Source organism: Poecilia reticulata, chromosome 7, assembly GCF_904066995.2.
Source record: "Poecilia reticulata chromosome 7, P_reticulata-male-v2, whole genome shotgun sequence".
NCBI classification, from domain to species: Eukaryota; Metazoa; Chordata; class Actinopteri; order Cyprinodontiformes; family Poeciliidae; genus Poecilia; species Poecilia reticulata.
Window position 1 is genome coordinate 13,340,222 of NC_088836.1, and position 27,137 is coordinate 13,367,358.

General features: G+C 38.8%; 1 protein-coding gene and 1 long non-coding RNA gene across 3 annotated transcripts in view; one reads left to right on the forward strand and one right to left on the reverse strand.

Annotated features, from left to right (window-relative positions):
* Window positions 1-27,137, forward strand: part of cntn3a.2 (contactin 3a, tandem duplicate 2) — a 72,969-nt gene that overhangs the window by 27,804 nt on the left and 18,028 nt on the right. Inside the window, exons 11-18 of one of the 2 annotated variants that reach the window (XM_008413432.3) lie at window positions 1,269-1,398; window positions 2,630-2,780; window positions 3,891-4,018; window positions 5,211-5,380; window positions 8,947-9,064; window positions 16,658-16,816; window positions 18,417-18,566; window positions 18,652-18,722. In XM_008413432.3, the coding sequence (XP_008411654.2) occupies window positions 1,269-1,398; window positions 2,630-2,780; window positions 3,891-4,018; window positions 5,211-5,380; window positions 8,947-9,064; window positions 16,658-16,816; window positions 18,417-18,566; window positions 18,652-18,722 (1,077 nt within the window). Of the gene's footprint in view, window positions 1-1,268; window positions 1,399-2,629; window positions 2,781-3,890; window positions 4,019-5,210; window positions 5,381-8,943; window positions 9,065-16,657; window positions 16,817-18,416; window positions 18,567-18,651; window positions 18,723-27,137 lie in introns of both variants that reach the window. The other variant, XM_008413431.3, reaches the window with a different exon arrangement.
* LOC145552224 (uncharacterized) lies at window positions 19,376-26,711 on the reverse strand. The gene is made up of 2 exons (XR_014088187.1): window positions 26,107-26,711; window positions 19,376-23,954 (listed from the first exon to the last, which is right to left on the reverse strand). It is a non-coding gene; the product is annotated as an uncharacterized LOC145552224 (long non-coding RNA).

A 27,137-nucleotide genomic window follows, 5' to 3' on the forward strand; every position in this document is an offset into this window, starting at 1 on the left:
ATCTTTGTTACATCAGTCAGAGGATTTGGCTTCACCTGGTCTGAGACTCTGTAGGCTGTCTTGTTTCTTTCAGTAAGTAATGGCTTCTGTCTGTCACTCTACGATAAAGCCCTTATTGACCGATTGCTGCTCTGATTGTTCTCTCATCTCTACAAAGAAACTGGTGTGATTCACACTGACCAAAGGCTTGTTGGTTAGCTGCTGATCCAGACCCTTTATTCCTGTGTATTACACTGCTCTGGCCCTCCAAAACAAAATTATCTTTTTCTTCCACAGATCTGTGCCCCAGAAACAATCTTATTTCACCTTCTGAAACTTCTCTTCTGTCTCATATATACTAGCATTTATGAGACTCTATCCTGTCCTATTACACTGGTTTACTAAAAAACATTAAAACATAGGATTTCATGTCATAATTCTGTCAGCACTGAACAATGAATCTTGTCTTTTTTTTAAATTCAGTTTTATTATGTTGTAAAACTTAATAACATGGAAATGTAAAACTGATTGTGGATTTGTTGTATTTTTAAAAGGAATAAAGTAGCTTAAGCAAGCATAGCCAATGCTAGATAAATATGTAGATTATACATATGTTTATAAAATGTAGAGAGTTTGTGCTGATTAGTTACTACGGGTAACTATGAGGCACATTTCTTGTTGCTGACGTAAAGTTTTGAATCTGCCCACATTTTTTCTCCACATCACACTATAATTGGTTGGGCTGTTTGCTCAAGTAGCCAAGCTGCTCTGTAGTTTTAAAACAGGGTTCACAAGGTGACTAACTAGTATAACAAAAACTGTACACGAAACAGTAAGTGTACTGTGGATTTTTTTTTCACCATCCTGAAATTTAGACAAGTTAAAGGTTGACTTTGTCCAAATTGTCTAGCATGAGATGATGTAATTACAATAATAGATCAAATTATCTTTATGATTTTTAAAGATCTTTTCCAGGGTTCCTAATAAATTTAAAGAGAGCTGTATGTCTCATGATTTGTATGCTGTATGTACACAGGACAAGCGATGAAATGGTAAAACTCGATCTCTCCTTTTTTTAAAATAAACTAAGCGTGCTTTTATTAAGAACGATGTACACACAGAACCTTGAAGGAATAAAAACCACACTATCTTGATTTAATCTGCAAGCGGTGGCAATGTTTTCGGAAATCTGCTGTTTACCAACATTTATCAGAGTGTGACATGCAAAAGCAAAAAGCTACCTTTAACTCTCAAGCAATAATTGCTTTCTTTCATCCCTGTCTTCACAGGACAGGATCCACGTGGAGGATGGGGTCCTTACGGTGTCGCCGCTCACGCTATCTGATGCTGGCATGTACCAGTGTGTGGCTGAGAACAAACACGGCGTCATATATTTTGCAGCCGAACTAATGGTTTTAGGTAGGATGGCATTTATCTCCTAAATCCCCAAATCATTGTTACCAAAAGAATCTAAAGGTCATCTTACTGTCTTTCTTAAAGGTTGTCTGGCTTAGTGGGTAGATGGGGTCAAGTGAGGATGATTTTGTGTTGTCAAACGCATTTAGATTTCTTCTTTTTTTTCTGACTGTCTTTCTAGTGCCTTACAAAATGATTCCTCCCGCTTTAATTGTTTTTATATTTTTTCATATGTTGTCACATTACAACCATAAACCTTTATAGAGATTTTATGTGCTTGACCAACACAAAGTAAAGCATTATCGTGAAGTGGTTGTTGATGCAATACCTTCAGAAGTCACCGAAATAGTAAATAGAGTAGTGAGAAGTTGCTATGGTGATTCAGAAGGAGCTCATCTGTTGACAGGACAACTATAAGTTGTTGGCTTCTCAGATCTGACCTCAATTGAAGAAACAAAACAAAAAGAAACAAAAAGTCAATGTTGGACTATGTCACGCATTATTTTGCCTACAAAACTCTTATTTGTTGAAGAACTAACTGTGCATGTCACCCTAAAACATGGCAGTGATAGCTTCATGCTGTGGGAATACTTTTGTTTATAACATAGATGGGAAACCTGCTTCCTGCCAAAGGAAGAATAACCAGAATTAAACACCGAACAGTCTTGTAGGAAAACATCTTAGAGGTAGCAAAAGACATTTTGCTACCTCTAAGACAGGAGAACAACTCTAAAATCTTCCACGACTGGAGAGTTGCTATTTATGGACCCTTTGTGTAACGTTTGTCTGCGATTAATGTGTTATTTAGACAAATTGACAAATTTTCAGCCTTAATTTGTTAAAATCTGTTAAAGAAATTGAATAAATACCCTAAATACCTGAAAAAATGCAATGGGTGCGAATACTTTTGCGTACATTTATGTGACCGGGATAAACAACAAACTTCCATCATTTACAAAGTTCAATTTTTACACAGAATTGGTTTGTAATTTTTGATGCATTGCTTTAACTGATGCCTTTATTCAATGCAACCCAAGCAAGAGAAAATAAAACTCACAGCATTGTTACTCTCCGTATCCATTCCATTCTCATTACAAATAATTAAAGCATCTGTCTCCATCTCTTCAACATTTATTGATTTTCACAGATTGAATTACAGTGCTTCAAATGCCTTGTGAGATCTCCTGCAGTCTTGTGCTAAAAGACAGTTTGCTTTCACCCCCACCACCATCAGCTTCTCCTCCGGACTTCACGGGGAACGTCCTCAGAGCTTTGCTCAAAGCCAAAGCCGGAACAACGGTGACGTTGGACTGCAAGCCCCAGGCCTACCCGACAGCAAGCATTTTATGGAAGAAGGGGAACCTGCCTATCCACACCAACGACAGGTAATCACAGCAACTAGTTAGCAGTCGTCCATGGGTATGTAATTAGGACATCGCTGGCATTTATTCCCACGCTCTGCTCTCTTGATCTGATCAATAGTGACTCCAGATACAAACAGCGATTAACTATAAGATCCTCATGTATAGTGTGGAGCACAGGAAAAAAATTAAATCAGTGTTTATGCATTGATTAAATGTTGATTGAGCAAGTTCCAGCTGAAGGAAGGCATTTGCATACAGTATTTAAAGACGCCTAACTTTTTCCCCTCCTTTTCTGACCTTAGATCAAACTTTCCTCCCTACCAGAACTTTAAGTTGCTTAAAAGAAGTTTGACTTTGTATCATAACCATATTTTAAAATTGGCCTCTGTCTCTTTAAGAACAATAATCCTCCGTCATCCATTTATGTTGTTTATAAAAATTATTAGGAGTGTTATAGTTTGTATAATAAGCTCAGCAGATGCCTAGTTCCACCAGGTGTTTGTTAAGTGCTGCTGCCGCTAGTCTGGTGGAGCTGAGTTGGAAGTGGTGCTCTGTGGGTGGCGGGAGGGAAAAAGGAGAGAAAACCATCCAAAATGTGAAAGTAACTGGATCATGTGTGAATGTTTTGCTGCAAGAGTCACTAGAGTTTATCTTGGGCACAAATAGGTCTTCAAAATGTGACAATAACTTCAACCACATCACTAAATTAGCTACAAAGGAACTCAAAAGACAGCAACGCTAGCCATCACAAAGCCTTCATCTCAGCCATTTAGAATATTTGCTGTCAGAGCTGAAAAGGTGGATGTGAGCAAGGCGGCCTTCAAACTTGATGTCCCATCTGCAGAAATGGTCCAGCAAAGAGTCGTGAAAAGGTAGAATAAGGATACACAATTTATTCCGAGCCATATACCTGAAAAAGAAGTGTTAGTTTGCCATCCAAGCTTCCACAGACAATTTAAAGCCAAAGTAAGCTTAGTGTATAGGTATTTATGTAAACTTCATCATTATAGGAAAATGATAAAACAATTTTGACCTAAAACAAAAAAAAACACGTTTATTCAAATTGTATGTTTATACATCTGGTTTTCAGCGTTATGTTGTCGCTGTCTGTGTTTGCCTCCGCCTGCACAGGATCACACTTTCTCCAGACGGAACTCTCAGGCTGGCCAATGTGAGCAAGTTGGACGCAGGCAGCTACACGTGCTTCGCCAGGAACAGATTCGGGATGTCAAGCACAACTGGAAGGCTCCTGGTTACGGGTGAGCTGCGCTGTTAAATACCTCTCCACTTAGTAAGCACAATTCACTGCTCGGCGTGCGTCAGCACAAGAAGGAACTGCTGCATTTAGGTCATTCACCAATCGCAACCTTTTACATTTTGCTCTCTGAATTGCGTTTAGCAGAAAGCATTTTTGCATACTTTGACAAAAAGCTGAATTATTTATTTATTTTTGTTCTTCTTGCATAATCAAAACATGCTCTGCGACTCGAAAAGGCTTGTCTTTCAGGGGTTTTGTGAGGCTGCAATAATCCGCTCGGAACGTATTTGACAAAGTACTTGAACACTGTTTTCCTCAAAGCAGCTGAAACAACCAATTTACTGCAGCAAATGAAAGTGCCTTGAGTGGAAGCAGTGGAAGCATTAGTGAGGTGGTGTCACATATGCTGTTATTGTTGAACATGCGTTTCTCTTTTTTTTTCTTTTCGCCTCTGGAGTGACAGCTTGGTGTTCTCCGGGTTTCTCATTGGTTTTGTTAATGTGCTGAATGTGCTGATATTGTCTGCCGCTACGATCGCCAAGGTCAGTTATTTCTATAGATGACTTGAGTATTTATCATAGACATAAACAGGTCAGCGATGCTCGGCTCTGACCGAGACGTCGATTCTTTACCAGCGACTTTTCTCCTTGACATTCAGCGTAAAGTAAAGATGTAAAAGTACAAGTTCTCTTCCTTTGTGCTCCACCTTCTCTCTCTGATTTCCTCACTTTCATTATCTTGCCTTTTTGAAGCTCAGAGGACTTCTCTAAATGATTGCTTTAGTGTACTTTAAAGCGGCGCTCCTCGTTTCCCGTACTAGATCTACACCGGAGCCTATTATGTGCGGTTTTATCTGATCAGCAGCGCATTGCAATTTCCATCAGGATTTCAGAAGATTATACAATCTGTGTCATCCTATTACCCATTTTAGAGGCAGCAGGCTGCATGTAATCACACAGTATTTGACTGGGACCTTTCTGTGCAAAGACAACATGGCTAAGCCTGTGACTCACTGTTGTACAGAGCTTGTTTTCCGGAAAGTGTTGCATCTCTGCTTCTGTTTTCAGTGAAATCAACAAAAGGTCTGCTTTTCTGTTTGCAGCTAAACACCTCGTTTATTGTGAAAGTCTGGCAGCTATGCTTCAGACTTTATGTTTTTTTTTTTTTTTGTTTCTTGTTTTTTTTTATGGCAGATCCAACCAGAATCATTCAGGGACCAGTGGATATGGAGATCATTGTAGGGGAGAGCATCGTGTTGCCCTGCCAGGTGGCCAGTGATCCTGTACTGGATGTGTCCTTCTCCTGGGCATTTAATGGACAACTCATCACCAAGGGAGACGGCCACTTTGAGCTTGTAGGCGGCGTAAGTGACCCTTACTCATACATAGAAGTGTACTAATCAGATATTTATTTTGAGTTATTCTTTAAAAACCCTAATGAACTAAATATATCTTATTTTTTCACCGAATTAGCTTCAGTGTTAAAGTAGTTGTAGAATTTGACTTGTACCAGTTCTTTGTGTTTACACTGTCATAAGTTATGCCTTAAGCATGCAGTAGTGCTATCTTAGCTTAGCTGAGAAGAAGTATCACTGAAAAATGGAGGTGGGGTCATAAAGACTGACAACCAATCAAATGTTAAGCATCGTATTTAAAACTACTGGATTAGTTTTGTTTTCTGGACGGATAATTTTGGACAAAAAAAGTCAAATAGACAACATCAAACTAGACTGAAAACAACATCTCTCTTGTTTTCCTCCTGTTTATTCTTGACACATCAAAAAATATGCCCCTAATTCTTTCTAGGAAACAACGCACACTGGTGAGGTCTTGTCAGAAGCAATTCTTTTCAGTGTTTCTAAATTGAAAACAAACACTGGTCTCACTACGTTCCAGTTTCTCTAGCTGTTCTTCTTCTGCTCTACTCTGGCAGCTCTTCTTCTTTTGTTGTGTAGCAGCACCGGTTGTGGTTGGATAGTTGTTCAAAATGGATAAGAAAAGAAATGAAAAATCTGTGTCTGACCCAAAATCATTGTAAGGAAAATTGCCACAAAAAAAAAACACATATTGTCTGGCGATTAATTTCTTGTGAGATTAGCTACTCTAGCCTGCATGAAAGTATGCAGAAGGATTTATGGCTAACATTTTAAAGTTGTGTAAAACAATTACATAGTGGACATTTTAGGGTAGCCTATGGTAAATGAGTTTTGATGTAGAAAGTTATTTACTCCACTCTACCTGCTGGTTTGACTGGAAAACTTCACTTGGCCAAAATCCAAAGATCTTTTTTAATGCTTTAGTGAAAGGCATATCCAATGTGCTTTCCCTTGATTTTCCTAATCAAAATTTAGGTCATTCAGTAGCGCTCACAGATGCTCTTTTACACTGAAGCACCATTTGAAATCAGTTGTTAAACACCATTAGCGTCATCAAATGGTACTAAGAAAAGCTGTGCTAAACTGCTAGCATCAATCAGAGACCAGCTAGCTGTTTCCCAGAGATTCAGATTAAAACATAGACATGCATGCATTAATTGGGTGTGAAAGTATTGACTGAGTGACAGATAGCTCCCAGGTGACAGGAAGTACATTTAAGCTAAGCTAAAAGCTAAGCATCAGACGTGGTTAAGCACTGGAGCCAATTTTGCGGAAAAACACTATTTCCTTTGTGATATAAGCGGTCAATTATAACTTATATTAGAAGAAAGGGCTACGTCCACTCTGTGAAGGAGAGAACATTTGCTGGAAATCAGGGCTTCAGAATTTAAAAATCAAGACAAAATGATTCGGGGGTGACATTTTGAACCGTGTTTTCAACCAGGCCTGGTTTTAACTTTTACCATTAAGACGGAGAATGACACAGTGTAAAACCTTAGACTGAAGAGATCTTTTATTGCCTCTTCTGTTAGATTGATACATTATTGTATGTTAGGACTCTGCTGATTCTCCTCGCTTCTGTTCTATGCTGAAAATGTATGATCTTTTTTGCATTTTTCTTGTTTGTTTCTTTCTTTTTCTCTTTTTTAATGTGTGTATTTGCAAATTGCGGCTCCCTGTTATCTGCTGATACCAGCTCAGTCATTAAACCTGTTTGCCATGTCAATGAAACGTTTCTCTCAGATGTTTCCACATTTTATTTAAGATGGTTTTAGTAGTTCCAATTTAAAACCTTTCCAAGGATTTAATAAGACCATTATGTTCTAAAGACTTAAATAAATTATGAAAAATTAGTAAGTTAATCAAGTTATTCAATAAGTAAGTAATCAACTTATTTTTATGTTTTTGACTCTTTCAAAGGATTTTATTGCTTTTATGTTAATGTTACCTAAACACCTTCAACACAGTAGCCATCATATATGCCCCTCACGAAGCTGGTGGTGGATTATTTATTAAGAATGCTTTCATTTCAGTTAATTAAATAAACTACAGTGCAGATTTCTTTCACAGGTTTGCTGGAATGGCTAAATATCAGTGCATATCTACCTGCTTTGGAAAAAATATGTTTCTAGGCCAGCAAGAAATTAATTTGTATTTCAAAACATGAAATGAGGTCAAACTGAAGAGGCAACCAACACAAATCTAACATAACTGTGATAATTAAAAGTGTAATTTCTTTAAAACTTCACATAACGCCTGTTCAAACACCAAGGTGAAACTCAACCAGTTCTGGAAAAGTTCTTGGGTCTCCCTTTTTTAACGTGCAAGTGGGCACAGCTTTCACTCCATCTCTACCATTAAGCTAAAAAACGACCAGCTTACAATGAATTTCTTGGGAGTATTAACAGCGGCCAGTATAGCTGCGGCCAGTTTGATGTCATCCATTTTGCAACTTTAAATGTCTCCTCTGAGGCATAAAAAACCAGCGTGGTTAGGTGAAAATCTGCGGAAGGATGTGCAAATAGATTATTGAAGTCCTATGTGCTTCCAATTGTATTTCTGTGAATGGAAACAAGTCGGTCCGTACGCTGAAATGCAGTTCCCATATAAAAGTCATTATGTAGGTAATGTGCCAGGTGTTCAGCCATTGTGACAGGTGGAAATCACTTTAAGTAGTCTTCTTCAACTCCAGCTCAGTCTCAGCTCAGCTCATCTGCTTTTTAATAAGCCCAGGCTCGCCTTGAATTCTGCTTTGACATGGCCTGCTGCACAGCCTCGCGTAACAGGAAGTGGATGCACATCATTAGACGTGTCTTGTGAAGGAATCAAAGCGTGGCAAACACCCAAATGACAAAACATTTTCTGTACGTCTCCGCACCCTTGAGACCAGCCATTCTTTCCGCCTGCGTCTCACTGACAGTGTTCTTATCCGAATAGAGAGTCCTTACCCAGAAATACGAGAATGTCTTCACTCCGAAGAGATTATCAACTAAACTTTGCTGCTTCGGGGAATTTAATTTCCATAATTAAACCACGTCAGGTCTGCTGCCATATTTTCTTGTTTTGCTGCCAGTGCCAGTAGAACAATTTCACCACTAATTTACCGTTCACTGCTTCCGGGTGCCCTCTTAGATGAAAAGGTAGACGGTCTGTTTTTCCTATGAGTGTGGAGGAACTGCCTGAATTGCTGCTTTTTTTTTTTCAATTCTTTTTTATTTATTTATTTTTTTTGCAACATATCTTTGAAGGGCAGATGTTGACCTTTTTGAAATCTTGTATACAAAAAAAAAGCTGCAACCTTGTCAGCAAAAGAAACACAAGTCTTTATAAACATTTTTTGGGGAGTAATTTTTGATCTCGCTTTTTATTTCAGCTACCTGTGATCTGCTCTGACCACACTTTTACTTCAACATCACTCCCTCTCAAAACCTGCAAATATTCACGGCTCTGCTATGTTTACTGCAGCTTATACATACTTCAGTACTTTCTTTAATAAGCTGCCCCAGGGTCTGTTATCTTTCATGCTACATAAAGCCCTCTCTCCTCCTTAGCAGAGAACAGCCGGAGATCTGATGATCAGAAACATTCAGCTGTACCACGCCGGCAAATATATCTGCGTTGTGGACACAGACGTGGAGAGCCTGTCAGCCGTAGCTGTATTGATTGTAAAAGGTAAGAAAACCTTCCCTCTGCTTGGCACTCTCTAATTAAAACAGGGCTTGCAGCCAGGATTTTTAATTGGTTTCTTTTTTAAAAAGGAAAAAAAAAATAAATTCCAGTCTTTATTGCAAAGTTGATGATTGATTTAACTTAAATAGAAATTATTTCTTTAGCTTGTAGCATGTGCCAAAAGGTGAGTTTCCTTTTCAGGTACCTGTTTCACTAGCCAGGATATTTCTTATCCACTTGCAGAAATTTACCCCAGACAGCGATCCTGTAGTGCTTTAGTTGTCACTCTGAGCTTTGTAAAGGGAAGATGCTAATCTATTTGAATTTGGAAAACATTTTTTTCAGCAACCTTTAAAGTTGAGTACCTACTTTTGGCCATCTGTGGTTATAGGAGGTAAATTCAGTGGTCAATATCCAAGGATTTAAAGTATTTATATTTTGCACCATGTGTTATGCACTAATAAAAAAATAACTGCAAACCTTCAGAAAATAGTGTCAGCAACCGATTTTACATTTAAATGACTAACGGTTTACCACTGCTGCACAAGGTCAATGTTTACTTGAGATATTTGAGACAGATTTAAGTTAAGGATGATCTGTAAATTAACTTAGGGTCCTTTTATAGAGTGGGACCACTGTTTAAAATAATCTGTAGGTTTTACAACATCAGGCTGTAAACCCAATCAATGGCTCCCTTTAAATTCAGTACTGTTAAAGGGTTACACTGTTTTTTGATTAACTTTGCAAAGGGTTTCATTTTTCTTTGGACATTTGACATATTCCTCGGCTAAGGTGGGGAGCATTGACTTTCGGTATCAGCCGAGATAACGTTCATAAAGTAGAAGTGGAAACAGACTGCAAAAAGCCCAGGAGACACTGAGAGTTCAATCGTAAGGGTAATTAATGGCATTTTTAAATATAAATATAAAATATCAGAGTTCAATGTTCGAGAAACCCAGGATCAGAAGTACCAATGGTGTATTGAGTTTTGTATTTCAGAATTCCAAGTTAAATAAAGATGTTAAATAAATAATTGCGTGCATTTAGAACTCTGACTTTGAAATTGGTGTTGTGGTCAAGCTCTAGTTCAGATTCACTTGGTTAATAAATAGAGTTATATCAAACCCCTTTATAGCGGCACTTCAGATAAGTTATTTCTTGTTAAAGCACATTGTGCCTGAAAGGACTTTTAGTTTCTCAAGTTTCTCATATTATTTAGCCTGGTCACTAAGCACAACAAATAGCATATTTCACAGATTTCCCAACTTGAACTCAGCATAATATTATTCCCATATCTGAGTTATGACTTCTGAGACTTCTTAAGTTTGGGGGATAAAAGTTCAGCATAGCATAATGGAAACTCTTCTAAAGTAATGGAAAGATTTAGGAGGTTTTCCAAACTGCAGACTTTCAGGGCATCTGAGTTTTTCAACTTAAATTGACTTGCTTTGGTTTAGTGATTGCACATGTTTCTTCAAAGTTATTCTGAAAATCGCGGGAATACATAGTTTTCCTTGTCTGTTAATATTTAATAACAGGTTGCTATTAAATATAAACTTGGTTTTCTCTCACGAAGTTTTGGCGAAGCAGTTTAAATTTTTAAGAACAATAACAGTTAATATTTTACACTGTCTTTGTTTCTCTGCCTCATTTTAATGACTAATATCCAATATTGCGTGTAGCGAATGTACCTGACAACAGAATGTGTTTGAAGAGGTTCTTGTTGTTGTTCATGTAGTATGCATTTCTCCAGAGAGACAGTTGTGGAAAGCCACACTTGGCAGAACAAAATAACTTTTGCTAAGAGGAGGCAAAGCATCTGTTTTAAGGAGGGGACGTGTTTTAATGCAGAGGCGAGAAGAGATTGTTGTTTCCGGCTCGGATCAATAGCGGCCTTGCAAATTGACACAAGGCAAATGTGCTAAATGTCAGATGAGGTGAGGGATGATCTCGGTGTCAGGATTTGAAAAGGTTGGATCCATAACTTTATCTTGTAAGCATACCTACCATTCATACTATTCAGCCTGGCACGTTAAAGATATTTTAAGGCAAATCGCCGTAATGAGCGGCAAGAAGTAAGGCAAAAAAAAAAAAAAAAAAAAATCCTTGCTTTTTAAGTCGAAGCAGGAACATAGCAGGGAGAATAGATTGGCCTAGAACTGACTGGAAACAAACTTGACTGTGACTCAGACTGTGCATTATTTACACTTCCTGCTCACGGCAGCTGTCACGGATGTCTCACGCTTTGGATTGAATAGCTTCAAAAAAGGCATGAAGCTGAGTTAGAGAGCCAGCCACAGGAAGGAAGAAAATGTCTTTATTTGATCACTGCAGACCTTTAACAAAATGGCAGAGGCTGCATGCATGTGTGCCGAATGCACGTGTTGGCCTGCTTCCATCACCTCTGTGTGCCACAGAGGAATAAAAACGGAAGAAAGAAAAAGGAAAAAAAACAGCATCAATTCATTAACAGGTTTACACGTAGCTGCATGGGCTATTTTTAATATTTTTATCAGCTCTTTTGTAAGCTTATGCATACAAACTTCTTCGAGGGTCAAAATAAATGTGCGCCGTGAAATAATTCACTCGGCAGAGTGGTTTGAGATGAGTCACACATTTAATATGTTGACTCTTCTCGAAGTTGTGCTTTAGTTTATCTTCAAACACTAAAGCAATTGAAAGATTCAGAGAAACGCATCTGGAGAACGCTGTTCCGTGAAAATGAATCACTTGAAGATTTGATTGTGTCACGGTGGAGTTTTTTTTTTTGTAGAGGATCCCGAGTGCAGAGACTTACTGCAGAGCAGAGCCTTTAATAATAATAATAATAATAATAATAATAATAATAATAATAATAATAAACAAAACAACACTCCCAAAGATGATCACGGGGAAAACGGGGCACGAAGTGAAGAGTGACAACAGGCATCACGACAGACGTAGTAATTGGGAAAGTAATGAGAAGAACAGTGAGGAACAATGTGAAGTGATGAGATTATATATACTGAGGGGGAGAGGTGGAACTGACAAAGCAACCAGAATAACTAATCAGAGGCGAATGGAAACAACTCAGGGAGAGTGCAGACGTAGGGGGAATCAGGAGATGGATGACAGCTGTGAATGGGAGCAAACTGGCAGACAGCGGAGAGGTTAAATAATAAACACAGACAGACTGAACTGGGGTTCAAAGCGGCAACAAATCAATGGGGGAAAAGAATCAAACACAGCAAAAATCTGAACTCAAAAAAAACAGAACGTGAGAATAAATACTCTAAATACGAAGGAATGAACAGATACAGAAATGCCTTCAAATCAATGTTGATGAACTGAATAGAATTAGGCCTGTTGACTAAAAACAAAGAATCAGAAACATAAATGAAGCCCAAAACACCAACAAATCCTAACATCACCTTTGTACCATTTAGACAGCAGTGACCAATTCTGTAATCTTGACTGAATGCAAGGATTTTCTAGCCTATTTCCTCACTCCGGTTTGCACAAATACCACTTTTATCTACTTATGATTTATTTTTAAGAACTATGTCTTGGATGATGCAAGAAGAACAAAGTATTTTTTCCTAGCCTTCCTGCTGTGAGTGTGTGTGAGAAAGCAGTCGCAGGAGAAGGTTTTTCCAATTGATCGCAAACATAAAATGACTACAGATTAGCTTAATTAACTCAAAACACCTGCAAAGGTTTCCAGATCCTTTCAACCGTCTCTGTCTGGGACAGAAGGACACACAGTCATGGGGAAAACTGCTAAAGTTGAATACAGTCATCGACACCCTTCGCAACGAGGGTGAGCCATAAAATGGGTGTTAGTGGGTTCTGACTTCAATTGTCTATCAATTATTTGGGTAATTCCTTTAGCTCTGTCTGGTTTTGTCGTTTACTTTGTAATTTTTAGGTAAACCCGTTTGGGTCTTCGTAAAACATTAATACTTCTTTTACCGCCGCAGAGCCTAGATTGCATTTTGTTTTCTATCTCCGTTGAGTCATCCATTCTACTTTGCTCCACTTGACTGAATCAGAGCAAATAATAGTTTGCTTCACAGCTCACAGTGCATCTCGTGCTTTTGAGCACTTGACAAAGAATACTCTAAAGAACTATAATTTCCTTACACCCTCTTAAAATTGGATTCTCTCAAAGAGATTTCAAAGCCTAATTAGTCTTTTTATTTCATCCCTCCTTTTGAATAAACTGACTCAGTTTGAGGGCTGCTAATCAATGTATGGTTATATTATATGCTGATGCAGTAAACCACCTGGCAGACTACTTAATTACAAAAAAAAATGGAAAAAGGTTCATCTCTCTGACCTTCACTTCTTTTGTTTACACGTTAGGTAAAGAGATCCATTAAGAACCCCCTGAATGGTATTGATGATCATTGAAAAGAAAGATCTAATTGAGGTTATACCTACTCCTTCCTATTGAAATAAAAGGCAATTACATTTGTTCAGTTTTTATTAGCTAGAACAAGCTGCTGTGGTTAAGGCAGCATTTACATTACAGATGCATGAACTTCAGATTGAGAGATGTTAATTGGCTTTGCAGTAACACTTACTTGATTTGGGAGGTAGATGTTGAATTATAGCTAAGCATTTGATGTGAACGATAAATGTGAAGTAAATTATATGCCACCTGTCTAGCCTTGTAAGCAACTGAAGATGCAGTCTACATCAGCACTTACCGATTTGCGAAGCATCAATAGCAATTCTTTTGTCAACGCTAATTTCAAGCTGGTGTGATGCTGTAGCCATCTTATCTCTTGCAAAGAGCTTTAAATAAAAGCAGTCTGTATTTTTAAAAATATGATTATTAATAATTTGACTGTTAGTTATACATTTATAGTAAGTAAACTTTTGGCTTTTTCTTTTTTTCAAAACTGTGACATTACTGAGATTCTTATTGCTGGTACATTAGAAATCTACGAATGAAGAAATCCTCTTTGCTCCTGTCAGAAGGTTTTGTGTGTAAGTTATGTTGCAGCTTAACTTTTTTATCTTTTTAATCTTTTTTTTTGCAGGCACAAGAACACAAAAGTCACACATATGGCATGAGTTCTTTTGAATTTAAAATAAAGTGCAGGGCAGTCCGAGATACGGCCTGATTTACAATTAGATGTGTTAAATTGTTAAATTATCCTTTCATTTTATGGTCACTATAGAGTTTAATTTAGGAAACCTTCCTGACTTAAACGGTCATTAATTATTCTTATTAGGAGCAGAGGTGGTGTTGGAGAAGAGTTGCTGCGCTGGATGCAGCTCTACTCTAGGAAATCATTCTAGGCTATTAATTAAACATTGAAAAATGATTACAGAGCAGCCGTTTTTAGCCTGTCTTTCAAACATTTTGTTCACGATTTGTGAGGCTAGCATGTCTAGTTGCGAAAAAGCAGCTAGTGCTTTCGCTAGCAGTGGATATTCATGGACCAGAAAGAAATCAGACTGAGCTGTCACTACAAATAGTGAAAAATGACTTTGTGTATTGTCTAAACTAAAATCAAACTAAAGTTTTGGGGTTTAGGTCAATCAGTACTTCCTAAATCATTGCTATTTGGTAAATGGTGACATAATGAGAGAGACAACTTTCTTTCTATTCAAAAGTTTACATCAATTTTTATTGTGTTTTTCTTTTTATTTCCCCTTGATGTTACAGAAGAAAGAAATGTATTTGACGTGTTTTCTTAAAAACGTCCACCGGCCTTTAAGCGACTCTATATAAGCTGTAAATTAATCAAAAGTTTAAAACCTTTATAGAGAGTAGAAAAAACTTTCTGTGACATCTTGTGAATGGAAATATTTTTCAGTAATCCTGACCTTTCTCAGTTAAGATTTAATGTCGTGTATCAAGAAAGAAAAGGTCGTAGGACCGAGGCGGTGCAGTTAAATTTTGGGGAAAAAATTGAAATTATTCTTCTTGCATATAAGCCTTTCTAAATGCAATCAAAAACTATTGACTTTCTTGCCAAAGTAAATGAAAGCTCATTCATTAACCCGGTGGCAACAACGCATGGGGTTTATCAGTCGTAATCATTTTCTATTTTGATTATTACAGTCCGAGTAAAGAAATAAACAACACACGTTGCCCTTTGTAGTCACAGCAAATGCGATTACCAGTGTTATTTGCACTTTTTTTTCTTTATAACCCTCTGTTTTAGTCATGTTTCAGAGTGTGATTTTCAGTCTTGTTTTTGGTCCCCTCCCCTCGCCGCACTGAAGGTCAATGATAATCGCTTCTGACACAAAAGGCTCTTGAGTGATCATCCGGGTGCTTGTTTTCCACAATAGCAGCAGTTAATGCTTCAGATGATGCCTCACAAACACTCCTCTGGATGAGGAGGACAGCAATGGAGAAGGTCGCCGTGTAAAGATAACATCGTGGTCAATAACATTCAAACCGCTCGGAGGACGCTCCTCGCTATAGTTTGACAGCTGCATCCCCATCGTGGCCCTGGGAAAAAATAAAAGAGGCACGTCAGTCACTCTGTTCCGTTTACTGCTTGAGATTTATCATTGTTTCGCCACTCTGATATTCAGGACTGACAAGAGAGAGAGTGTACATTTCACAAAGTTGGGTGAGATTCAAATCAAATCAGCATAATATTGCCGTCTGCCTGCGCCGAGTGAGAAATAAAAACCCAGACTGACACTCGTCTGCCCATGTTAATGAGAGATCTTTGAAACGCTCCAGGGAGACTCACTGCATCCTGTCGCCTTCAGCCAACCAAATATAATTAAGAGGATAAGGAATTGATCCTTGATTGTCTGGCTCATTAATATGTATTAATGAGGCCAGCATATTAAAGTTTTTTTTATTTATTTTTTGTTATTGGGAGCCACTAATGAGTTTTAAAGTGATCAATATCTCTAAAGCCACAGCTTTTAGGTTAAATATTTTTGAGGGCAGTAGTGTAAAGTTGTAAGCTGTAGATCAGCCGTTACTCGTTGAAGATCACTATTTTGTTTTTTTTCATTTACCCAGATTGTTTATTAAAATCAGGTCAATAATGAAACTGTTTAGCTTTAAATTAGAAGCTGCTTCTCTGAGCAGAGTTGATACCATTTTCTTTTTTATTATTCTTATTATTCAGCAGTCTGACGCGCTGTTCTCCAGTGGTCCATTATTTCTGATGAGCCAACACATCCAATAAAACAGGGAGCTAAAGTAAAACATCACACCGCTTAATTGGTGGGATAATTCAAATAAATGATAAAACTTTGGCTCCTCGGGGCTGCGAGGGGCCCCGTCTTCATCTTTTAGCTTTTAATTTGACTCCCCGCTCCTCCGTTGTTTCAATCGATCCATTACCGGGAGGACTATGAAAGGCAGGGATTACATGTTGGGAGGGAAAAGAGGAGGATAAATCCTGAATTAACTTTTAATTCCTCGTGAAGGGCGTCGCTTCGGAGCCGTGGAACATTACAGTCTGGGTTTGGATGTGCGTTTTCCGATTATTGTGTGCTGTTGCTCTCATTTTTTTTCCTTCGCAGAATCTGGAAAAACACACTCTGCTTATGCAGCAGAGCCGTCGTCTGTGCATCTTCTGCAATGTGCGACTTCCTCACGGTGTCTGTTCCTTGTGTTTGAGCCAGGCCCTCCCAGCCCCCCGGAATCGGTGACGGTGGAGGAGGTGACAGACAGCACGGCTCAGCTGGCGTGGAGCCCCGGCAGAGACAACGGCAGCCCCATCACCAGCTACATCATCCAGACAAAAACTCCATTCACTGTGGGCTGGCAGCGGGTCAATACAGGTAGATATATTTGCATCTTAAAGCATATTAATTGATGTGTTTTAATGACGTTTCAAATTCTTTTCTAACATGAAGTTACATTTAATGTATGCGCACATGGCTACCTTAAACTTAATTGCCATTCCACCTGAGTCATCAATTTTTAGCTGGTATTTTCTTCTTGTTTCTCGAATAAAGTAAATGTAATCAAGTAATTTGATGAAAAAGAAGTCAATAAAAAACAAGCATTCTTGACAAAATGAGCCCTTTGTATTTGGGACGTTTAAAGTTTTGTGCACTCAACGTCCTCGAACTCCTTTAGCGTCTTCACCAACACTTAGTGAGAGTGGAGACCAAGAGCAGATTTCTGCCAAGTTCACAAGACTTTAATCTTAAAGAAGCATCTTTACGGTTCTTTGCAAAGGCTTCTAAATTAACCTTTAAGGCATCATGATGTATACATTAAATACAATCTGACAAAGAATTTGGAAGTAATTTAAGCCACGTAAATAAATCAATGTACAATAAAAAAAGTAATAAATACAGATTACAAAAGTGAGAAAAAATTAATAAAAATAGAATACATTGATTTAAGTAAATACAGAAAATGAAAAAATGTCACATTAAATTAGAATTTTTTTAGATGGAATATATTTATTTCTATCTCTATGCATATATTATTAGAAATATTACAACATTTTGCAGACCAATTTCCTATTTAAAGCTTACAAAATGTTGAATACCATTAAAAATCAATGCTCCCTATCCTCTCCACAAGCTGCAAGCTGAATTGTTAATGCAGTGGCAATAAAGTGTTTTGCAGACATCAGTGCTAACTGCAAAGCCTTTTTTAAATTTTGCTTTGGTTTGTCGTTCTCTTGAATTTTTAGATGAAGGACTTCAAATGAAAATGTTTCGTTGTCGGTTCAAATTAATGTATTTATCTCTGTGGTGTTCATTTAGTTTCAAAATCTTTGCTCGTGAAAATCTAAGCAAGCACAAAAAACTCAAGTGTAGTTCTTGCAATTGTTACGACTGGCTCAGGGTCGTAACAAAAACAATAGACCATGCCGCGGTTAAAGTGCAAACAAATGAGTATTTATTAACAAAAACAACAATGGATTGTGGATCTCAGTATCAGTGGTGTAATGCAAATGCTTGGATGTGTTGTGTGAGTGCATATGGGAGTGTTGAAGTGCCAAAACAAAGACAAACTCAAAAGTGCAAAAGGAGGGGAGCCAGGGCCTGGCAACCAAACATCGCAGCGGCAGAGTGGACGCTGAGGTGACAAGCCACAAGCGACCAGCGACAGCCAGGTTAAAATACTCTGTGCTCCCAATCATCGGATCAGAGACACCTGCAAAGGGGAGGAGCACAAAAATGGACAAGACACTTGCAGCCCAGTCTACAAGGCCCAGGGCCGTAACACATTGGTAGTTTTCTACTGTAGTGAGATATTATGTGAACTCATGTAACTTTCTAAACTTACTTTTGACATTCCTGGGGGTTTTTTTTCTATTATTAAATGCTATAAAAGAGGTTCTTTATATTCATGTATTACGTTAGCGACCTTATCTGTAATATACAGCCAGTTTCTATCACACTGTCTAATTTCTTCCAGTTCCAGAGGTAATTGATGGCAACATCCACACAGCTATTGTGGTTGATCTGAACGCCTGGGTCGAATACGAGTTCCGGGTATTGGCCAGAAACGGCGTCGGAGTCGGGGAACCCAGTCCCGTGTCGGTGAAGACGAGAACAGAGGACGCAGGTGCAGTGAATTCACTTAACACCGAGCGCCGCCACTTTGTTTTGCATACATGTAGATGAGTTGGACAAGTTGTTTTGTTCTGCAGTTCCAGATGCAGCCCCAGGTGATGTGGGTGGAGGGGGTGGAAGCAGATATGAACTGGTCATCACATGGGAGGTAAGTCATCAGTCTTATGTTCTCCTCTATCTGTTACTGACTGAGTTTACAGTCGGTCTTTTATACCCTTGCGCGAGGTCAGGGGAAATCCGATGACGCATTTTGATTTTATTTACTTCTGCATCATTAACGTAGAGGAAATGCTAACGTACGTTTCTAGTTTGTCGAAGTATTTATGTCCCTTGAAGCCTTCCATAATTTGTTACGTTTCATCCTAGGCATGTATTCTACTGAGATTTTATGTCACAAACTAACGCGTGATACTTTAATCGTAAAGTGTAATCACTAAAGGGGTTAGTACAAATTGAATTTTTGTAAAACGTGGCACACATTTGTATACTAATACTTTGTAGAATCCGTCATTTTACTGTTATGTTGCTGCCAGGATTGCACATTAAAAGACAAAAGCGTTCGCCTTCTCTTCTTTGTGAAACTGCTTTAATATGACAGATGACTTTTGGATCAATTTTATTAATTTGCTACCCACAAGTTCTCAAATGGATGTAGGTCTTGACATTGTTTTAACCATTCTAACCTGTCAATATGCTTTAATTTTCTTTGTCTCATTGAGCTCTGGCTGTATGAGTTGAGTTATCGGCTGATAGGTATTTTCTGAAACCTACATGGAAAAAGAGAACCACAGACAACGTATATGAGTTTTTAGCCGACTTCTGCAGAAGGAGAAAAACTCTGTCAGCTCCTCCGAGCTGTTCACAGAGCGTTCTGAAAACCTTCAGTTTGTTTGTCTCTTTTATTAGCAGAAGAGAGAAAGGTGTGAACAGGAATGGAGGGGGTGAAACCCACATCCTATATTCACAGTAGGATGTGAATTCAGACAGACAGAGGGGAGACACAGAAACTAAATTAACACATACTAGGTTTTACAGCTCAGGACTTTCCCAGGAAGATCTAAGTCACCATCTGTACAAACATGCTTGATTAAGGAAGATTTAATTTTGTCTCCCAAGTTTCAACAAGTTTGAACACTAAACCTCTAAATATATAAATATAAGAATGATAACAAACATAATAACTCTAACATTTCCCCCCTGTTTAACATTCTTATACAAAAGTCACTCAACAACTTAAAATGAAAAAGAACACATAAAAAAGAAAAAATGAACTATAAACGAAACAGTAGAAAACCGAATGCACTTTCTTTCATCACAAGCACCACTTGTTTTCACATATTCAGTGTAGGCGTCATAAAACATTTGATTCCATCTGTTTATTAGTTACAGGACATCGTCATACATTTCTTTTTTTTTTTTTTTTTTAGTTCATCTTCATCTCTCTGAAGAGACATGTAATCTTCATCGGTGTCAGAGATTACCCTGACCATCTGATAGTTGATCATGGCTGTGTTAAATGTCTTTAGCATCATGCTACGAAGGCATGAAATGATGCAAGTTGTAAACAGGCAAAAAAGAATCAACACAGTCAGAATTGGTGTAACAATCTTCAACAGTAAAGTCCACCACGGCCCAGACGTGAACCAAGACAGAAAGTCAAAAGGATGTGATCCTTTCGTAGCACCGTCTACACAATGTTTAAGTTCCTCCAGGCCATGTAGAGCATCAGAAATAGTTCCACCAGTTCCTGTTTCATCCGGAACAAATGTACAGCACGCTGGGCCAATGATTTTACAAACACCTCCCTGAGAGGCTGTGAGCAGGTCAAGCACAACACGATTTTGCAAAACCATGTTTCTCAGATTCAGTCAGCCCTCCCATGGAGCCGTTTGCCAGCCGGTGTGTGCTGTTGATGAGTTGCAGTAATCCATATCTGTTGATTTCAACGTCCTGAACCTCTCCTAATCCAACTCCTGGGAACATGCTCTGCATGAACTTTTCACCTCCGGTCCAAATCTTGAATTTCCCATGGAACTCCAGTGTCTGTAGTGAGGCCTCTGGCATAACTGCATGCTTGGAGCGGGCAGCTAAGCTCCATTTCCTCACAAGAAGTACCAGTCTGCCATCACCCGTGAACCATAGTCTCCTGGCACTATGGTACCGCACAGCGTTGTCTCCTGTGTCTCCCAATGTCCGATCCGTGATGTTGAAACTCCTCTCCTGAAGCATGTTGTCACAGTCTGGGTTGTCCTTCCAGACTTTGCAGTGTGGAGTCATCCTTTGACCCCTACAGGCGATGCAGTTGATGTAATCCGGTGTCGTTTCGCAGTAGGTGTAAACTCTGTTACACAAGTTCCAAGGTAACATCCCAAGAGAAACGTGTCCGTTGTTGAACACGCAGCTCCTCAGAGACCCGGGTTTAGCTCCTGCTAAAGAAATGGTCTCTGGTATTTTCCATGCGGTTAGTGGAAATGGAAATACGTCAGCATTAAAGGAACAGTTCATAGATCCAAAAAGTTCCTTCACGGCATCTCCTATCTGAAGTAGAACAGAATAGTCATTTTTCCACCGTTTGCATCCCTTTGGCATGGGGACGCTGAGTCGTGGTTGTATACTCAGGCCATAGAGACACATCTATTTGTCATCCGTGATGTGTCCTACACGCAGACCTGAGTTGTGTGTGGCGATTGGCAGCTGCGCACACACATAGCAATTCACAGCATGTCCCTCATACGCGGTTCTATTCATTAGTTTCCACCACAGGTTGATGCTGCAGTCACAGCGCAGTAGAAGATCCATCTGGCATATGGAGTCCCCATTGCTGCTCGGCGCACAGAGATGTCAGAACCCCCAAACTAAAGACGGGGGAATCTTAAGCGTTTCTTCACCGGGTTTGAGACGAGCTACCCTAAAAAATAGCCCCCCTTTGAAGTCCGGTCTTCCTCCCTCCGCCTACTTAGGGGTTCAACACTCCCTGCAGCTTGCAGTGACTGAGATGTATCCAGCTGGGTCTTTCAGCAATCTTTACGACTGTTGGTGTGGTCATCAACACCTTCCCACCGTGGGCTGGCCCAATTCTTTCTTTTGATGACCTTTAATGTAGACCCAGTCTCCTGGCTGGATGGGGGTGGTTTTATTTATTTCCTGTAGAGGAGAACAGTCAGACGGCAGTAAATTTGCATTTAACACCTCTTTCTGTTTCAGGATCCTGATCATATAATCTGTCAAAGTTTGCTCCTTATCTGCTTTCTGTAAATCTGAAGGAAATATAGGTAATCTATATGTTCTTCCATAAACTATTTCAAATGGTGTTAACCCTTCCTGTGTGGGTGTAATTCTCATATATAGTTTTGCCAAATCTAAACAGTCTGACCTTGGCTTGCCAGTAGTTTCCATGTATTTCCTCAATCTGCTTTTCACAGTACCATTGGTTCTTTCCACCAATCCTGCACTCTGGGGGTGGTAGGCACAGTGATTCTTTAATGTCATTCCTAAGTGAGTAACCATGTTTTGTACTACTTGGTTTACAAAATGTGATCACCAAACAATATTTATGTGGTCCACTTTGTGTGAGTTCAATAAAGTCCATATGCATTGTTTGAAATGGATGAGAGTTTTGGGAAACTTCCTCTTCTTGGTCTAATGTTTCCTTGAGGATTGTTTCTGACACAAACTGGACATGCAGTACAAAAAAATTTTTTAAGTAAGAATTTAATCCATATGTGGTAAAATGCTGTTGTAGCATAGAGACCATCCCCCCTGTTGACACATGACAATGTCCATGTGTCAAAATTGCTGCCGCTCTAAATAGAGACTTTGGAAGGACCGGCTTCTACTTACTGAAAAAATGTTATCATCATTCAGTGTCGCCCCTTTAGTTATCCACATTTGTTTTTCTGCGTTTGGAGCATTATCTTGCATGTCTTTTAACACAGTTTTGTCTATTACTTGAGGATCTTCTATCTGTATTGAGAAATTGTCTCCCCCATGCTTCCCAGCTGCAGCTTCCTTTGCTACTTTATCAGCTAATCTATTGCCACTTGAAACCTCATTCTGTTCCGTGGTGTGCACTGCACACTTACAAACTGCTAGTTCAGCTGGTAAATATATGGCCTGCAAAAGATTCTTAAGCAAGGATGCATGGGTGACTGGTTTCCCTGTAGATGTTATCAAATTCATCAAAGCAAACCTCAAATCCTCTAATTTTCCATTTCTTTTTGAATTTATTGACTATCAATCAAATTTGGATTAAAATGTTCTAGACTGAAGTCTAGAAAATGTTGCTTTTAATCACAATCATCAGTTTTTAGTTGCCGTTTACAAGGTTGCTTAAAGTCTCAGACTTTCCCTTAACCACGCATGTCAGACTAGTTTACAATGTAAGTTTTTTATAAAAAATTAAATGGTCAATAATTTTATCCGTTACTCAATTTAGCAGAAAAATTTCTCTCGTCTCAAAATAATTGTCAATCATCTCAATATAAAATACACAAACACAATCCCAATCAATCTGTAGATTCTTTATAGAATTAAACTCTAAGTTAAGTGTTTCAGTTAAATGCAAAGAAATACTTCATAGTATTTCAACACTGCAATATCAATTAAGTTCAACACTTAGATATGTTTAATTTAGTTCCAAACTTGTATATTTATTTCAAAGAAAATAAAACATTTGCAAATCATTATTAGTTTGAATCTAATCCTTTTTAGTTGGTGTAATTTAGCCGTATCACACTCAGTTTTTTTTCTTCTTAACTTTTAACCATTACAGTTTTTTCCTTCACAGTTTCCCAATCTATGGCTCGTGGGCCCTAAGAGGATCACTGGTCCTTCTGTTAAGGACTGAGTTAATGGGTACAAAATGAAAGATTTTTATTTAACAGTGTACCTTAAAACCTTCAAAATGTTCTTTTCTAAATAGATAGTTCCTATATGCAAACAGGATTAGTAAGCACATTCTCTTATCACAGCGGTGTGTGTATAACTTATCTGCATTTCTCCTTTCTGTCTTGCTTCTCGCTTCCCCCTCCTGCTGCTAGCGTCACTGCAGCTGGTCCTCCCTCTGCCCCTTCTCCTGCTCCCTGTCAGTCCAACTGGCTCTGGTGTTGGATTATTTATAAGTTGTCCAGACCGTCCCTTTGTCCACCAATGAAACAAGCGGCAAACAGTTCAGTTTGCTTTCTTTTTCCAAACGTCTAGCAGGACTCCATACAGTAGTTTTGCTGCATGGCAGTTCCCAGATGTCAAGGAATTAGGACCAGTGGACACTTTATTGCCTTCAGTGTCCAGTTGGTAGAAATCGTCCTGTCCTTTTTCGCTTCTTTATCAACTGGCTGGTGATGAAGGAGGGACGTCATCTGATTGGCAGGACAGATCTGAGCTGAGGTCAGAGGTCAGACGCAGCGCAGCGAGGCTCAGACAGAGGAAAAGGAAAGAAGCAAATAAGAGTCAATTAGTGTTTGCTTGCTTTTCTGTGTTCTTTTTTTTTTATACACAAACATTTTCCATATAACTTTCTTTTCTTTTCATCGTATAGTTTTTAGCCACTTATTATCCAACTTTTTAAGAAGTCATAAACCATTTCCTTATTCAAACACATATAAACATGAAACATGTTAAAAGCTGTAGTCTCTTTCATCATGTTCACCATTAACTTGTAAAATGTAGAATGTACGTTTAAGTTAACTTCATCTAAGACACGTCTCACCAGAGAACAATGGATTTCTCTAAATTTGTTGATCTCAGTGCTGCAGACTGTGAAGTCAGCGGGCAGCCCTCCTCTCAAGGCCTAAGAGTTACGAGGCTGGACAATGTCCAGGTCGGTACCTTACTCTGACCGCTGACCCCTCCAGATAGACAGCTAAGAATCATTTCACCAAGTTGGTGTTATAATATTATTCCGACACAATACATTAAACATTGTTCTCTGAGGACAATTTTATTATTTAGTTTTATTTTTCAGCTTCTCCTCCTTCAGGAAAGTCATGCCACTTTTAGCATACAAAGAAGTTGTTCCCATGTTTATTTCAGTGAGACCTCTCTTTACTGGTTTTTCTTCAAAGGTGTAGGAATGCTCAAAAAAGAAAAACAAAACAAACACAGTATTTCTTAAAACAAATTATTTCTCACTTGTGAGGTTTAAACCAAATTTTTTAGTAACATTAAAAATTATTTTGCATACACTGATTTCTTACAGGAATTCAATTTCTTTTATGGTTTTACTTAACGTGTCCCAAACTGCATGCACATGTCTCTAGCATTTCATCAATTTGGTCTGGTGGTTTGTGTTTTTGGGGTGTGGTAGAGTCTGATCAAGCTGAGGAGTTTAGCCTGTGCTGTCTTCTTCCTCCACCACCCCTTCTGTTATTCCATCTATTCTTTTTACATTTTTTCGCCCAGTGATCAAAATCACCACAGTTCCAGCAACCTTCTGGATCTTTTGGAGGATTATTTGGGGTCCCATTATCCCATTAAGGGGTCTCCCTCCCCTCTGACTGCCTCTGCCTCGTCCCCTACGGGGGCTTTGGAACAAGGCAGAAGTTTCTAATTCTTCAATATCATCTATATGAAAAACAATAATAGCAGAAATACTTGATTTATTGTCTGCTGGGACTGGGGCAGATGGAACGGCAGCAGCGACTGGGGAGGGTAGCTGCAGGAGCCTGCGCTCCCTGCAATGTTATGGCCTTTTCTCTGCCTGCATTGGGTTCATTATCTTCTGGTTTTACAAATAAGTTTTTAAGTGCTGCTCTTTTTTCCATTTTGACATGTATGTCATGCCACCAAGAAGTCTGGACAGCGTAATTTTCATCCCTTCTTAGATCCTCAGCAAGTGAGGAATTACAACATTTATTTCCCATTATTTCAGTACTGCAATTAGCTTACAAAGGCTTGATATTTTTTGCTTTTTCTTCAAAGAGAGTGCTCTAAGTGAGCGCTTAGTGTCCCCTGAAGAACAGTCTTCTAGGCCAGACTAGTTCTGGTCCGGTTCTTCACCTAGGATTCTAATTCCGAGGACAGAAAGTTTTACTCTCAATGTTGAGCACCATTCACACTTGCACACACACAAAAAAATAATATTCCCTGCCTACGCGAGGATCCCTTTAACCCTAGGTTTTGTACTTCATGAAGATCATCCTAGTTCTAAAAAGATTAGAATTTTCTGACTATTTTTTATTTATTTTTTTTTATTTTTTTGGTCAAGTTTCATAGGGTCAAAGAGATTTCCTCATCCAGAGAGGGGCTCTAAAATACCTCTCTTTCCTTTCCCTGCCTACGCGAGGATCCCTTTAACCCTATATGTTATGTAAAACAAATGACCTGGCAAATTTTATTTATTTATTTATTTATTTATTTATTTATTTATTTATTTATTTATTTATTCTTCTTGCTTTAAAACTATTATTGATGGGCCAGGCTTTATAGGGTCAAAGAGATTTCCTCATCCGGAGAGGGGCTCTAAATATACCTCTCCTTCCTTGGGACTCAAACCCGATTTTGGGATTCAAACCCGAATAGCGCTTTTCACTCACGTTTCTGTTGGTTCGTTTTGTCTGTTCGGATCTCGTCAATCCGTCGTTGGCAGACAAAGTTGGACCTAGGACGCTGGCCTGGCGAAGAATTCACTTCCCGGGACTTTGTTTCCAGGTTCTGTTGACTCTGGCCGTGCACGGTTTCAGCGCGTCGTCCTTTGTCTGTCAGCGAAACGGGTATGTTGAGATCCGGGTCACGGCACCAACTGATAGGTATTTTCTGAAACCTACATGGAAAAAGAGAACCACAGACAACGTATATGAGTTTTTAGCCGACTTCTGCAGAAGGAGAAAAACTCTGTCAGCTCCTCCGAGCTGTTCACAGAGCGTTCTGAAAACCTTCAGTTTGTTTGTCTCTTTTATTAGCAGAAGAGAGAAAGGTGTGAACAGGAATGGAGGGGGTGAAACCCACATCCTATATTCACAGTAGGATGTGAATTCAGACAGACAGAGGGGAGACACAGAAACTAAATTAACACATACTAGGTTTTACAGCTCAGGACTTTCCCAGGAAGATCTAAGTCACCATCTGTACAAACATGCTTGATTAAGGAAGATTTAATTTTGTCTCCCAAGTTTCAACAAGTTTGAACACTAAACCTCTAAATATATAAATATAAGAATGATAACAAACATAATAACTCTAACATCGGCCTACTTCAAGGAGAACCTTGTCCGCAGTCCGGAGTCCTGTATTTTCTGTCGCGTATTTTTGCCCATCCATCTTACCATGAAGCAAGGAGCAAGCTTTACTGTTCTTGTCATAGAAATGCAACCCAGCAAAATGATGCTGCCATCTCCGTGTGTCAGTGTAAAAATGCTCTCCTTCAGGATAATCCGATTTGTTAATTTTCCACCACACACTGTTATTTGGTTGGCGATTTAAAAAGTTGAATGTTGGTCTCATTAGACCAGAACACAGTCATGTGTGTTTCCTCTAAACACAACTTCTTCTTGCATTCTTTCAACAATGACTTTCTTCTTGCTACTCCTCTATAATGCCCAGATTGGTTCAGGCACCATTTATAGTT